The 14856-nt window shown below is 50.7% G+C and overlaps 1 protein-coding gene across 1 annotated transcript in view; it reads left to right on the forward strand.

The window, feature by feature from the left end:
• Positions 1–363: 363 nt before the first annotated feature.
• Positions 364–14856, forward strand: part of CFAP299 (cilia and flagella associated protein 299) — a 227156-nt gene continuing 212663 nt past the window's right edge. The window contains 4 exon segments of the mRNA XM_050896427.1: positions 364–401; positions 1090–1138; positions 1141–1260; positions 3165–3286. Of these exon segments, the coding sequence (XP_050752384.1) occupies positions 364–401; positions 1090–1138; positions 1141–1260; positions 3165–3286 (329 nt within the window).

Raw genomic sequence — 14856 nt, forward strand, 5'->3', positions numbered from 1 at the left:
TTCTCTTCTACCATCTCTGACTTACCTCTGTGGTGCAGGGGAGAAGCAGCTGGAAATGAAACAAACGAAGGGGATTCCCAAATTCCTTTCCAAACAACTGCCGCCTTCAGAGGAGGCGCAAGTCCATGTGGAGCTGAGAAGGGGGCTGCAGGGAGCACGGTGGAGCGCGCTGAGCCTCCGGCCGTGCCCCAGTTCCGTGTGGTGGGGTGCCTTTGTTAAAATTCTGAAATGAAAAACAGCCCCCACATTCCCCCTCTCCCCACCACATCTTGTTTTTAACCTCTACAGACTTCCCGGCAGGGGCACATCATTTTCCAAATCCCCAGAAGTATTTGCTTAGGGCCTATGCTCCCGGATTGCAGCATGTCACAGCTGCGGGCCCTTCAGCAGACCCTGTTGATGTGGGTGCAGGAGCTATCGGGCAGCCGGCTGCAGGCGCGCCTTGCTGTGCCCTGCCTTCCCACAGAGCCCCGTGAGGGCTCCATTTCCACTTCTCCTAACTGGGATGGCCAAAAAAAAACCTGCCCTGGAACAGCGGCCCAAAATTAGGCAACCACGTGTCTGAAAAAATCAGCGTACGAGGTGCAGCGTGCTGGGCCTGCAGCGGTTCCCAGCGGAGGCTGCAGGTGCTTGCGATAACGGGGCAGGGGGAAAACGGGGGTGCAGGGCAAGCTGTTGTTTCCACTTGGGCTTGCTGTTGCGTGGGCAGGGTGCTGCTCGGCACCCACGCCTCCGTCCCAGCCCTTTGGCCCCACGCAACGGCGCCGCAGGGGCCGGGGCCCAGCCACCTGCACCCTCACGCCCAACAGCGCGGTGCCCGGTTTGCACCGCTCTGACCACCCCACCCCCCCCCGCAAATAATCCCCCAAAGCAACCAAAAAAAAAAAAAACCAAACCCAAAAGCAAAGAACCGAGCAGCACCCGGTCCCGGGGGACACAGGGCTGCCGCGCACCGCCCTGACCCGCGGTGGGTGGGTGGGTGGGTGGGGGTGGGTGTTCCCGGGGTGGGGGGGGTGGGGGGGTGTTCCCGGGGTCTCCCCGCCCCGCGCGCGCTGGCTGGGCGGGGCCGGGCGGCACGTGCCGCCGCAGCCGTTGCGCCGCCGCGCGGGGTCGTTGCCTGGCCGTTGCCACGGACGCGGGATGGCGGCCGGCGGGATGATGGCGGCGGCAGCGGCAGCCGGCCCCCCTCCGCCGCCGTTCCGCACCTACGAGGAGTACCTGGACTCGCAGTTGACGGCGCGGGACCTGCAGTACCTGGAGGTCAGTGGGAGGCGGGACACCCCCCCCCCCCTCGCCCCCCTTCCCCCCCTCCCCCCTCTCCCCGGGGGGGCTCCCCGCCCGGCCCCGGCTTCCCTCCGTGAGGGTAGCGGGGGGGGGCAGGCCGGTGCGGCCCCGGTGGGGAAGGCTTCCCCCCCCCCCCGCCCCGCTCCGGGCCTGTGCTGCGGGAGGTACGAGCCGGGGGGGGGTAGGTCAGGGCTCGGCTCCCGCGGGCAGCCGGGCTCGGTGTCGGCTTGCGAAGCTGTTGGTGTCGGTCCGGTGCCCGGGTCTCGTTAGCAGAGCCCCCACCCTCAGGGAAGAAACCCTCTTGCCCAGGAGGGAGGTGGCGGGGGTGTTGCGCGCAGGTCAGCCCCCCCGAACTGGGCTGAAGAGGGCGGCCGGGGGGATGCGAAGCGAGGGGCAGGGGCAGGGGCATGGCGGCGGTCGTGGCGTCTTGGGGGGCCTGAGAAGTGCAGCGGGGCCAGCCGAAACGGGGGGTCTGCTCGCAGGCGAGCTTCAAAGTGTGGCCCTGGACCAGAAAGCCTTTCATGTGAGCGGCTGGTTGTTTTGTGGTGCTTGCTGTTGATATCCAAAATGCGGCAACAAACACCTTGTCTGTCTGGAGGTGTAGGATGAGATGAAGACGGTGTAGGATGAGATGAAGACGGCGGGGCTGGCTTTGATGTGCAAAGGCAGCTCCAAGCTACTGCTGGCCTGGTTCTTAACCAAAACTGGGAAGAAGATCTTGACTGGGTCCAGTGCTTACGGAGCCCAATTTTTAGGCTGAATCATTCCAAGGGATGTGTCCGGTCAATCAAGTCACGTCACGGTGATGTTGGAAGGGTGCTGACTGCTGAAATTTTGACCTCTAAAAATGGCAGTGCGCGCTGCCCGGTGGAGAACGCTTTGGGGAAAGTCAGAAAAGGTTTTACTGTCTCAAACTTAGAAGGCAGGTGGGATTGCTTCTAGGCTTGTTCTCAGAAGGCAGCTACCTATCCCCCTTTGGCTTTAAGACATCGGGATGGAGTGTGGCAGCCGGGGCAGAGCTGGCGGGGGCACCTGGCTGGGGTGGGCGCGGCAGGGGGTATTTCCTGGGGTGCTTTGCCTCTCAGGGCTCATCAGGTGCCCCGGCTTCAGCAGGAGCAAATAACCTCGCCCCCGGCCCCGCCGCCTCCTGCCCCAGCGCTCAACCCGTCGGTTTTACTCCCCCGCGGGGATGTTTACACTCGGGGATTGGTTCCCAGCTGGGGGTGTAAAAAGAGGAGCTGCACGTCCCTTCCTGGGGCCGAGGTGCGGTGCAGGCAGAGGGGGGTGGGCAAGAAACTGCAGCGCTTCGGCTGCCGAGATGAGTTTGCCGCTGCCTGGGGTATCGTGGCGGCACAGAACCCCCGCGAGTTCCGCGACCCCTCGGGCGGGCCGGCGCTCGCCGCTCCTCCACCGTCGGACCAGAGCCGGGCAGAGCCCGCGGGGGGGGGGGTCCGCAGCCCCGCCTGAGGAGCTCCCCCCCGGCTGCCCAGCGCAGCCGCTTGCGGGCAGGCGTTAGGCAGACGGCCTCCCCTTTCCCCGGTCGCCCCGGAGGGTCCCGCAGCCGGCGGCACCTGCGCTGGCCGCGGCGCGTCGGGGCCAGGCCCCCGCGGAGAGGCGGGCAGCCGCGGCTGGGAACGGAGGTGGGCTTGCAGGAGAGCGGGGGCGGGCCCGATCCCGCCGGGGTGGGGTGGGGGGGCGAACCGGCCGCCCCGCCGGGGCAGCCCCGAACGGGCGGGGGCTCCGCGCCGCCGCCAGGTGGCGCCCTGCGGCCGCCGGTGCCCGGGAGCGGCGGGGGTCCGGGGCGGTGTGGGGGGGGTGTGAGGGGGGGGTCCCGTCCCCGGCGCTAACCGGGCTCTCCGCCCGTCTTTCCCTTCCCGCAGAGCGAGGCGGTGGGGAGGCAGCTGGTGGAGCTGGGCTTCCGCGGCGCCGGGGACGCGCTGCCACGGCAGGAGTTCGAGGCCCGGGCGGCGGTGGGGCTGACGGCGGCGGCCCCCCCCCAGAAGTAAGTGCCCGCCGGCCCCCTCGCTAGGCACCAGCTTTGTGTTCCACATGGAGCACGTCTGCACCACCGCCTGGCAGCCCCCCGCTGATTGCCTCCCCCTGGTCAAACGGGCGGCGTAACACCCGCTGCCCCTCCCCAGAGCCCTGGGTCCTGGCTGTGGGGGCTGCCACCTGCCCCGGGGGGTGCGCCTGCTGCTCTTCCTTGTCACCCCTCCCTTCGGCTCAAATACCCGCGTGAGAGAAATGAGGCTAACGTTTCTTGGGTGGTAGATGTGCTTGAGACACCTTGATACTGCTCCTTGGCTACAAAATAATGCCCTGTAATACCTGGATGACCCTTGCAAAGTTGCAGCCACGAAACGTGTGTTGTCGAACGCTTCAGAGTTCTGGGGTTGATGGTTACAAGACAAGGAACATACTGGTGGAACAGGGGTGGCGTATGAGAAGGGAAAATATCCTTTCTTTGCTGATGAGTTGTTAGGCTTCGAGGACCGAGTTTACTGAGTAACGTGCTCTGGAGTTCCTTTCCTGTCAACAGCAGTGGGTAAGCTCGTCTTGGTTCCTTGCGAGTGTTTCCCGGGGTCAGAGAGGCTGGGATTGCCGTGGGAGTGCTCCCTTGACATAGGGTAGCTGAAGCAGATCACGCAAAGGTCCACGAGAACTAGCATGTGGGAAGAGATTTAAATGGCTCACACTGGATGAGGGGCTCTCTGGATGTTGTCACAAGGTGTCTGCTCTTTTATGTGGGCTATTTTACTTCCATTTTCAAAAGCCTTTGCGGGGAGAGCTGATTTACTCTCCAGAAGTCTCTGACAAAGGAAGTTCAAGCAGTGCATATGCAGGTTTGTTTTTAGGCTTTTGTTTTGTTTTGACTTCTGCCGTCTCATACTTGTTAGAGCGTGTATAGCTACACCATGCGCTTTCCAGGTAAACTCATGCTGAGAATTCAGTGCTTTGCAATAAAGCTTTATCGTATCTTGTGCCTGGTTCCCCCCACCTCTTTATTTTTGCACCTTCTCCGCTCCATTTAACCGGTCTGCAATCTTAAAACATGTAGCTGTTTACTTTTCTGGTTTCTTCTTTTCTTGGCCTCCCGAGAAAAATAAATGAAAAACCCCTGTAAATAGTGAACTTTTTTTGGGTGCCTTGCTACGAGAAGCTAAATAACATTGTGACAATACTTATTTTGCCCACGTGGTTAGTGAATAGTAGAGCCACTGAGCGGTCTTACTCTCCTGTGGTGCTTTTCCCTTTTCGTGCCATAGTGAAATTATCATTTAGACTTGTAACATGCTGTGGCTCATGCCCAGACCTAGTCTGCAGCCAGAAGAAGCCGACGGTGACAGTGCTGACGGCATCGGGAGAGTGAGAACTGAACTCAAATGGCTTACCGGTTGAACGTGTAATGTTCTTGTCAAGTATGTTTCTAAACCGCTGATCATTATTACTCACTCTTTGAGTGATTCCGTGTGCGGAGATGAGGGAAGACGAACTAAAGCCAGAGCTCTCAGCGCAGTTTTCTCTCTCCTTGACATCCTGAGTGGGTATTCTGTCCTACTGTCCTTTTTTGTTTGGTTATTCTTTGTTTAGTTTCCCCTTAGTTTGTAGGTGGAGATGTCAGGGCTCAGTTAGAGGGTTAAGTGGCCTATCTTAAGTTCGTTTGGTTGAGCCGATTATCTAAAAGTTTGTGTCAGGAGTTGCTGCTGTCAGGGCTTCTGAATGGTCTGCTTGCAAAAATATGCTGTGGTTTTCTCTAAGCAGGAAAAAAAAATGCCACTAGTTGGACTTGGCTGCACAGCTCTCAGGAACTGTCACTGTGAACGCTGATTGCCCAGATAATTTTTGCATATGAGAGCAAACTCCTGAGGCAGGTGCCTTCAGGAGTTGTGCTTTGATGCTCCTCTCCACCCCCCACCCACTGCCGGGACACCGAGGTCCCATACCAAAGGGCTGACAGGGCTGTTTCCCATCCACAACAATCTCTCCATCAAAGAAAAACAATGTGAGTCTTTTGAGTCAAAGCTGGGAGATACGGCTCGGGAGGCTCATACAGTGAGGGGTTATTTGGATCAAAACACAGAGGAGTTAGCTGCTAAGTGACTTGTTGTGTTCTCTTTGGGAAACAAACTTGTGTTTAATGGTTTTGGAAATATCTGCAAGTGGCTGATATTCAAAGCAAAGGGGTTCCCACAGCCAGAGCCCTTCCCGTCTGCCTTACCGACATAAACACACTAAGCTCTAAGGAATGGTGTACACCATTGGTAGTGCACAACAACAGCTTCAAGCTCCACTTGCTAAAAAGTACTGAAATAAGTCAACCGCCATAACATATATTGCCTCTGCTGCATTTCAGCTCCGTGGTGTGCTGCCGGGTATTATGCGTAGCTGCTGTGTTTGCTGCTGTCTTCCATAATTCCCATTTTATTTTTAGTGTTTGTCTGTCAGCGGTCAGAAACACTTAATGTACACAGGCAGTGGGTATTAGTTGGCAACCCTTTACTGCAATGCCTTTTACTGCTGTAACTGTATCACAGAACAATCACAGGAACCTGTAATTTATTGGAAATGTAAAGCCTTACGGAAAGATCAGCAACTGAGAAGCGTCCTCTCAGCCACAACGAAATACTTCCAAGCGCAGTTCCTGTGGAGTAGCAACAAATCAGCAAGACAGAGTTCAGCAGATGATTTAGAGCAGTAGTAAAGGTGAGCACAAAGAAGGCGGTCACTCTTACCACACTTCTCTGTTTTTGTAGTCGTTGCTTAAATGTAACGGTCGGGGTTTGGTCAAGAACTAAGGCGTCGTCTTCACGTGTAGGAAGGCGCCTCGACTAATATTTGAAAAATTAGCTTCAGAGTAGCTATGTGTTACACCACATTGCAAAGCTGCTTCTGATCAGAAGGGCCAATATTTTCCCTCAAAGGTCTAGAATGGTAGTGTGGTTTTCTTCTGAATCCTCACCTCTGCCTTCTGAATGCCTCTTGCTTAGTTAAATCGCATTATCAGTTAAGGCATGTACTTAGTAGGATTGGTAGGACTTCCTTTACAAATGGTAAAAAGAAGTCGAGTACATGTTGCAGAAAATGGATTTGGGTGGGCTGGAGGCAGCACATGTATTGCCTCTCGCTGTGAAGCGGTCTTAAACTTTTCTGGTCTTAGCGTCACATCTGAAGTCAAGTGAAAATTGATAGGGGAAAGTGAATAGAAGTAGGACTAGTTCCTTTAAAATACTTTGCGCTTTTCCACCAAAAAGGGGCACCATCAGAGAGCTGGTTTTGGGCTTTTTTTGCTAAGAACAAAGAAACGGGATAATAAAAAACAGTGAACCGCAGACTTTGAGAGGCAGATAAAAGCACAACATGCCATCTGTTCTTTGCGTCAAGGATGTATGTGTGTTTCTTTGGGATGTGAAATTAAGGGGCTTGAGCCCAGGGTTGTTTTTTATGTTCTTTAACAGAAGCAAATTGGAAACAAAGAATTTCTTTTTCTTTTTTTTCTCTTTTTTTTTTGGTATTAGGTCATCTCTAAATGCGTGCAAGATAGTTTATTCTTTCTGTTGTCCAGAGTGACAGAGGTGGAAAAGTGTCACGTTCCTCAAAAGCGTCCTGTAACTTGCGTAGTATCGATGTTTAAGAAGAGCCGTGTTTTTTCGGCTGAGCATGCACGGAATACAAAAGCCTCTGGTTGACATCAGGACAGGAAACAACTTATTGGCAGTTGTCTCAACTGGAAAGACAGTATTGCCTTGCCATGCTTTAAGCTCCTCTTTGGCTGGAACAATCTGAGGCAGCAGCAGTTCGTAACTGCTTTTGTATTTCAAAGCCTGGGTCCGGGCTGCGTGGGATTCCTGACATCTGCACGGCACTTACACCTGTATTTTACTGTGGGATTACTGTGGCCTCTGCTTCCCAGGCAGCTACGCTCCTTTCACGTGGATTTGAAGTGACCTCTGAATGGCACAGGAATATTCCCTACCCACAAGACTTAGCACTGAGCAACACCACAAGTGTAAATCGCTGCCACGTCGGCTCCTGCTCTGCCGGCGTCGGCGCTGAGCCGGTGTCTGCGGTACGGCCCCAGTCACGGCCACGGGCTCCGTGGCTGTGAGCGGTCTGTGCCCCCGGAGCAGGGAATTGCTAAAGCCTGCGCTCAAAGGAGCAGTAGCTGAAATGGGGGGACGTTCAGGACAGGGATCTTGTGCCTCTCTCTGTGCTTCAGGGTTTTGGTGCCTTACCTGATGTAACCAGGAGAGGCCTCCCTCTACTTAAGATTCACAGCCCTTGAGCTCTCGTCTGAGTGCTTAGTGGTATGAGTAGATTATGATGAGGGGGAGAAAACCCCAAACAGAAGAACTGGAACCATCCTTGTTGAGGCTTTCCTCTGGAGGAAAGGCTGCTACTTGCATGCAGACGCTGAGGGTTGTATCACTCAGGCAGGTGTTAGAAATGCTGGGTAGCTACCTCTGTGCAGGGGTATTGACAACCATGTCCCGGGAAATGCAACAATAATGTCCAGCTACAAGCTGCTCTGCAATGGAGTGCTGGATCATTGTCCTCTGGAATTGGTCCATTTCTTGTGTAAAATACCCGTTGGTTGGTTGGTTGGTGGGGGTTGGGGTTTTTTTTGGCCTAGGAGGAGCACGAGGGTGACTAGTTAGCCCATCGATCAGGATGCGTGCCTGAGAAGGGGAGGGTGCACAGCATCACTCCCAGGGCTGCTTTTCTGTGGCTTAAGACAAGAGCAGTGGCCTTTGGAGCAGGGACAGGAACCCAGAAATATTTCTGCTGTGCAAACGCGGGTGGGAGCGGAACAGCAAATGGCAAAGCTGGGCTTTGCTCCTGGGTGGTAGAAAACCTGGATTTAAGTTTCATCAGCCAGAGGAGGGACTGAAACCCTGGTGCCAGCCATCCCTGGAGCATGGGTTAAGCTGCTGTCGGATGTTACCATCTTCTCTTTTCTCTCTTGGGTAACGTGATTTGGGGAGGTACGGTACAGGCTGCCCCTTTGCCAGAGAAAGCGAAAATGAAGCAGAAGGGGGAGCTCGTTTCATTTCTGCAAACTCTAGGCTTGAGACAGTGGCAGAGCAGTTTGCTTTCAAATGTTCCCTGAGCGTCCTGCCAAACACAGTTAACTTGAACCTGTCTCTCTTTGGCACCTGATCCTTTTGTGCTGCTCCTCTGATCCTTTACCCAGGAGGTGTGGGCTCAGAAACACCTCTGTCTACTGGACGTGTTGTTGTGCGTAGAAATGTTTCTCTTAGAAAAGCAATCGGGTCTAGTTAAAATGTATTCCTTTTTACAAACCGTGCGGAAAACGGGTATTTTGGTACGTGAGTCAATAGCAGGTCTTTGGCTGTCCTCTCTTTCTTTAGCTTGCTCCTAAGCAGGCCACTAAAATGAAACATTAAAAGTGAGGGAGGGAATGTTGCTTTTTTTTCCCCCTTAAGTATTGCTTTGGATTTCGGTACTGCAAGTGATCCCACTGAAATATAATGGAAAAGAATTAAAGTTCAGGATTCTGCACTTATTGGTGGCCTAATTCTTTTAATGAATTTCAGTGATTGGAGATGCAGGAAATGCCAAATCCCAAAGCAATTATATGTCTGTAATGTTAAGTGCAACATCTTTAGAACAAAATCATGGGTTAGGGGTTTTCACACGTGTGTGCCTATGGTCTGAAGGTTTTTCTTGTGTGCAGAAAGAAAAAAAGAAATCTGCCGACAGCAGGCCTTCATTCAGCATCTAGGATTTGAATTTGCGGTTTGATTCTTCCCTCAAATCTGCGGTCTGGTTCTTGTGCTCGAGTGGCTCTGTACCCAGTGCAGGCTGCGTGGACTCTGCTGTGGCTGCAGGGAAGACTCTCAACAGTTAAATGATAACCTGTGGGTGGAAATTTCTTTGGGAGTACTTTCTTTGTACGAGTCAAGTTGGAATCAAGTTGTGGCTGTGTGTTACATGGGTGCTCCTTCACGGGGAGGATGCCCGAAGGGATGAATCTGTTCTTTCTTGAAGGAGCGTAGGAAGTGACCTTCTCTTCATACACCTAAGGATCTTGGAGGAAAGTAGCATGATTTTAGTCCCTGCCTTTCCCATTGTAGCTCATAAATTAATTTCGACTTTGGCATGGACTATACCCTCACTGAGGAGAGAAGGGGGAAAGGTACGGTCTGTACTAGCGAGCGCATCAAACTGCTTCAGCGGAAGGATGTGGGGAGTGTGTGATGCTCTCAGTTTGCTGGGTGGGCCAGTGTCTCGTGGCCAAGGGTGGATCGAGGGATAGCTGTGTTAAAGACTTGTGGCTTTTTAGGTAGCGTTAAAAATACGGAGTGAGCCTACTCATTCCTAGGCTGCAATGCTGAAAGGCGCTGAAGGCAGCTGGGTGCCCGGTTTCCAGTGAATTAACCTGCTAACTTCCTCTGAGGCTTTGAAGAACCAAGTCCCTGCAGATGCGGTAGAGCCGCTCCTGGTTTTGTCCCTTGCCAAATATCCCCCAGAGCTATTACTAAGCTCCGACAGAATTTTTTTCTGTGATGTTATGGAAAAAGTATGGTTAATTATATTTCATATCAACGTGCCTCTGCGCTCTTAGCACTTGCTGGGACGAGAGGCCAAACAGCTTGAGTCATGTGCCTGACAGTCTGCTTTTTGGCTCACCCACAATGAGTAAGAATTGGAGAATGTGCAAGAAAATCCACGGCAGGAATATCTTAGAGCTTTTCTTTTCTTCCCCCTTTTTATAAGCCCATAATGTATAGATAACATTTAGATTGATATCAGTGTTGGAAGGCTTTTCTGAGCTGAATTTTTTGAAGCTTGCACATGTCTCGGTAATTCAAGATTGGGTAAACAGAGCAAACTGGAACAGCCTGAAGAATGTTTCATGGTGGCCCTTCTGGCCCAGCAAAATAGCTTTTTTGGACATCTTCCTGTTCTCTGTGTTTCTCTCCTCCTTCTCCACACCTTCCCTTGGAGTCTTTTAAACCAGTACCTTAGTGGGAAGGGGAGGATGACGCATTCCTTACCCTAAGCCTAATAGCAGGATTGGGACCAGGTTTTTCCCCTCTCTGAATTTTTATTGCTTGTTCTACTGTTAAAAGAGCAGCATGTTTTTCTCAGCAATGCAGTGTGAAGCGGGGCTTTCTCAGACTAATGAAGGAAGGAGACAAACGCAACTCCCGCTCCTGTTGGAAGACTGACTCTTTGACCGTCGCTTGCTGATGATACAGAGATCTGGTAGTTCTTTCTGCCTCTGTCGTGATTTGAAACTCCTGAGATCCAGCCATAGAAAGGAGCGGGCTTGAGAATCGCTTCTTACCCACAAAGCGATATTTTGTGGAAAAAGCTAGGAGACGTATTAGTTAGTTAAGTTTTAGAATTGTACTAGCTGGTAGCGTCGACGCTAGGTGCCGATAATCCCGGACCCTTCCCCTTCCGACACGTAAAACTTTTCTGCTTTTCCTGCTACGTCGTGCCACCTCCACCTGCCTCTCGGTCAGCGTTTTCCCACACTCTTAGCAACTCAGTCTCTTTAGGAAAACAAAACCTCTTTCACCTACCTCCAGTCTTCGCTTTCGTGCAAAGCATAACTCTAAATCTGTAAATGGTCATGTAACCATAATGCCACTTTTTTCTTTTCTTACGTGTTCTGGTAAGGAAAGAAATAATTGCTGACGCTTTATTGACTGTCCTTATTTTGGTTTAATTAGCCTCAAGCTGAGTGGGATAGGGCAGGCATCCGTAAGCTTCTTGGGGATTCCGCAGACGCTTACCTTAGCTCCAGTCATTCTTTCTGGGCTTTCCCCGAACTTGTGATGGCTACGTATTCAAAGACCCAGAAAGGCACTCTGAGACTGTAGAGGTCAGTTCAGCGAGCAGTTTCTTTCCGCTTCCCCTTGAGTGTCTAACACCGTAGGAAACCGGTGTGCCAAGTGGTGCCTTCAGTGTAAGGCTATTGAACAGGTAGAGAATAACTTCCTTTCCTGAGGGTGGGCCTAGGAGACGTTTGGGCCATCACGAGCAAGAAAATGATGAATTTTTGTTTCCCTCAACAGACTTCTCCTGGTTGCGTATGATGTATGAAGTCGGGTGCCTTGAGAAATGTAAACGAAATTTCCGAAACCTGGCAGGGAAACAAAAACATCTCCGTGGATATGTTTGGCTGAAGATATAACGTTAAGGTGTACATACTAATACTGGGGGCGTGAGCACTGAAAGTTTTGGTTGCTTAGTGCCTTTGGTCCTTCAGAAGGCAGGCGGCACGGCTGAAGGAAGGAGAGAAGCCTCGACGGCTGCAGGCAAGGACAATATGTTGTCTGTTTTAGATTGTCTAGTCCAGAATTGGGAAAACTGGAAGAAGAAGATTTCTCCATCTTTCTGTCCATCGCTGGGCAGAATTCTGAGAGGGTACTGCAATAAGCTCTTTATTTTGTGATTTGGGTTTTTTCCGTTTTTTTAAAATTTATTTTTAAGCGGTACAGTGAGGAACAAGTTGATAAGTCACATGATTTCCGACTGACGTTTCACAGAAATAAGTGTGTGGACGTGCTTTCCAGCAAATCAAAATACGACGTGGAAAGATTAAGTCAGGATTTCCAGCCTTGACTATACAGGCTATGACGCAGGCTTCTGAAAAAGCTAAGTAGCTGAACAAATACCTAATACAAATTTTGAGTGGTATATATTTATATCTGGGGACCATTCAATTCACCCTGCGTGAAAGTTGTCCCCCAAGTAGCACGCAAGCCCGAGCGGTTTTTGATAATTCCAAGTGTTACGTTCTTAATGTTCTTAATACAATATTAAATGTTTTTTGAAGAGGTCCAGGTGTGTTTGGGTAGCTTTCTACCCTAGGCAGTGAATTTGTTACACTAGCAGAAATGTTTTTTCACCTGGAAGTGTGTTGCAATAATCAACATTCTTTGCCTAAGAATAAATTGGTCCTCATCTTTTTACTTGTTTTTTCTTTATAAATTGTGGATAGTTTGGGGAAAATACTTGGAATAAATAAATGAAATGTGTTTAAGTAGGTGCTGAAAAGTATTTCCTTTCTAGAGGGATGGTTTGTTATTTTGCTAGTAATCTTCAAGCACATGAAACCCGAGTCTGGGAAATGGATTTGCCTGTGGATTCCTGCAGTTCATAATCTGCTGGTTCAGATTGCTTTTGGACAAGATAGGTATTAAAAAAGTGCAAACTCTAGCTAAGATGAGCTAAATACCTAGAAAAGAGAAACGGTTGAAAAAGAATTTGATATCTGTTTCCTTTTGGTATAACTTTGCCTAAGGCAGGGATGCTCAAACGTCTGCGCCTTCTTCCAGCTTCTTCCCGCTAACGTGCCATGTGAACACACATCTTCAAAGCGCTGAAGTTCGGCTGTTCTATATTAAGTGAAAAACAAAGCAGCTTTCCTCCTCTGAAGTATATCAGGGATTGCAATCTTTTGCAAAACAGTAGTTCTGAGCCGAAATATTTCTCTGCACCAAAGCAAAGCGAGAACCGCAGGCCCGCGCTAAGGACTAGACAGAATTTTCTGCCTGGCCACCTCCGACGCAGTGAATGGCAAGTCGTGAAAAAGGTCTTGTCAGGAGCTCTGTTGTGGTAAGGAAGCGGCTTTCACAAATATACGTACAGCAGCGAAATGTCTGCCAAGGCTACTTGCTGAAATGTTTCAATGTCTGGCTGTCTTGGCTGCACAAACCCCGAATGTCTTTGGAGTGCAAATCTGCTTAAGGATAGCAGGGACCTCAGCGTTTCATGTTGAGAGGTTTTGATGTGTGAAGCTTGACGGTATTTTCGCATTCTTCTTGTGCGGGAGCTGGCACCCGTTTGGGGCACATCCTTGTAAAGTTAGAGCAGCCAGCGTCGCTGGGTTCCTATGGAACAGATGCAGCGCTCGGGCTGAACAGTGCTTCCTCGCCTGAGAACTCAGTCTGTTGGTCGGTGCTGCCTACTGGAAGAGGAATTGCATTGTGTTTTCATGTATTTTCCAGACACAGAAAACATCTCTTAATGCAGCTATGCGTGCTTTTGGGACCGTTTGCAACGTGTTTGTCTAGTTCATCTTCTAGGATCTGAGTCTGCTCCCAGACATTCTGGTGCGTTTCTTACACTGTATGTGTGTGTGCGCGGCGTGCCAACAAGGCCAAATTTTTCTCTGGCTTACACCCCTGTAGAGGACTGCAGACCTGGTGGGAACAGCGTGAACCGCCAGCTTGGACTGGCTCGCGTGTGGAAGACGCGTGTACCGAATTATATGGTAACATCAAAATGGAGACTATTTTTATTAGTCTCTGTAGGAACCTGAGACGCACCGTGCCCCGCAAATACACCCTATTTTCCCATAGTATCGTTCTCTACGCTCCCGCCAAAGTACCTGAATCGTCACAGAATTCAGTCTGTTAGTTTCTAAAAGGCAAATGGTAATAATTGTCTGCGTATCCAAGATTTAGCTGTGTGCAAGCTTCTCTTAAGCAAGCGTCAGGTTTGGCACCAGCATGTGGATTCTTACCTTTAAGCTTAGTAAAAGAACAAGGGTACTATGATGAACGACTTGAAAAAGAAACCCAAAAGTTGCTGTTAAAGCTGTTTGGAATAAAAACAAACAGGAAAAGAGCAGCTAGGGTATGGGTGTGAAACCATCGAGCCGTAGCAGACGAGCTGGTCCTAGGTGGTTTAGGAGCCCTACTGAACTCGGGTTTTGTGTGGTTTTCCACGCAGAACAGCGCGAGGAGCATTTTCCTCTAGCGCTTCAGCGGCTAGATTTTCTCCTGCTTTTTAAATTGCGCTGCACAGAGATTGTCTGTAATGCTCTTGCAGGGCACTTGCTGCCGTTTGAGGGCTAGCACGCCGATCGCCTCACGCCGAACAGCGGTAACAGCCATCGGCCTCCTCCCGAGGCGAGGGAGTTTGTTACAGCTGGGTTCTCCCTCCTCGCACGTCCCCGTGCCCCAGCTGAATTTTGCCTAGTCATGTTGCTCTCAATCCTTGTCACTCTTCTTGTTCTCCTTGAATCCAGGCCAGGATTGTGTTATAAAGCTAGTTTCTCTCTGGTGTTGCGTTAAAAGCCTGGGATCTCGGTGTGCCCTTTTCAGTGAAGACAGGAGGTAATTGAGGGATTTAAGTCTTTGGGGTTTAGGGAGTAAATCTGTCATTTCCAAACACTTTAAGTTTTTCTTTGAATCACGTCACAGAAGATTGCTATGGAAAAGCCACGTCCCCTGCTACCTTTTTTTCCTAAGTATAGGAAGCTGTCCGTAGCATTAATGCTGTGCTTCTCTTCTAGCAAGACAACTTAAATTCCAAAACATTTTTAGCTTATTTCTTCTGTGTTCATAATATTTTTTTAGTTACGGTATTTGCAGACTATATTGTACATTTCTTTTGAATTACAGTTCAGTTTGGTAACTGGAAAGCAATGAGGCACGAACGTGCGTGTTACATGAGGATAATAAATTTGTAAATAGCTGAGTTGCGCATTCTTTGGACTCTTAAGGATGTGGTACGCAGCGGTCAGCGAGTTCTTTGTTTTAGGTTGCCTTTGCAATAACTCTCTAAAACTTGTAAGAAAACAATTAA

This window comes from Gymnogyps californianus, chromosome 4 (genome assembly GCF_018139145.2).
Source record: "Gymnogyps californianus isolate 813 chromosome 4, ASM1813914v2, whole genome shotgun sequence".
Taxonomy (NCBI): Eukaryota; Metazoa; Chordata; class Aves; order Accipitriformes; family Cathartidae; genus Gymnogyps; species Gymnogyps californianus.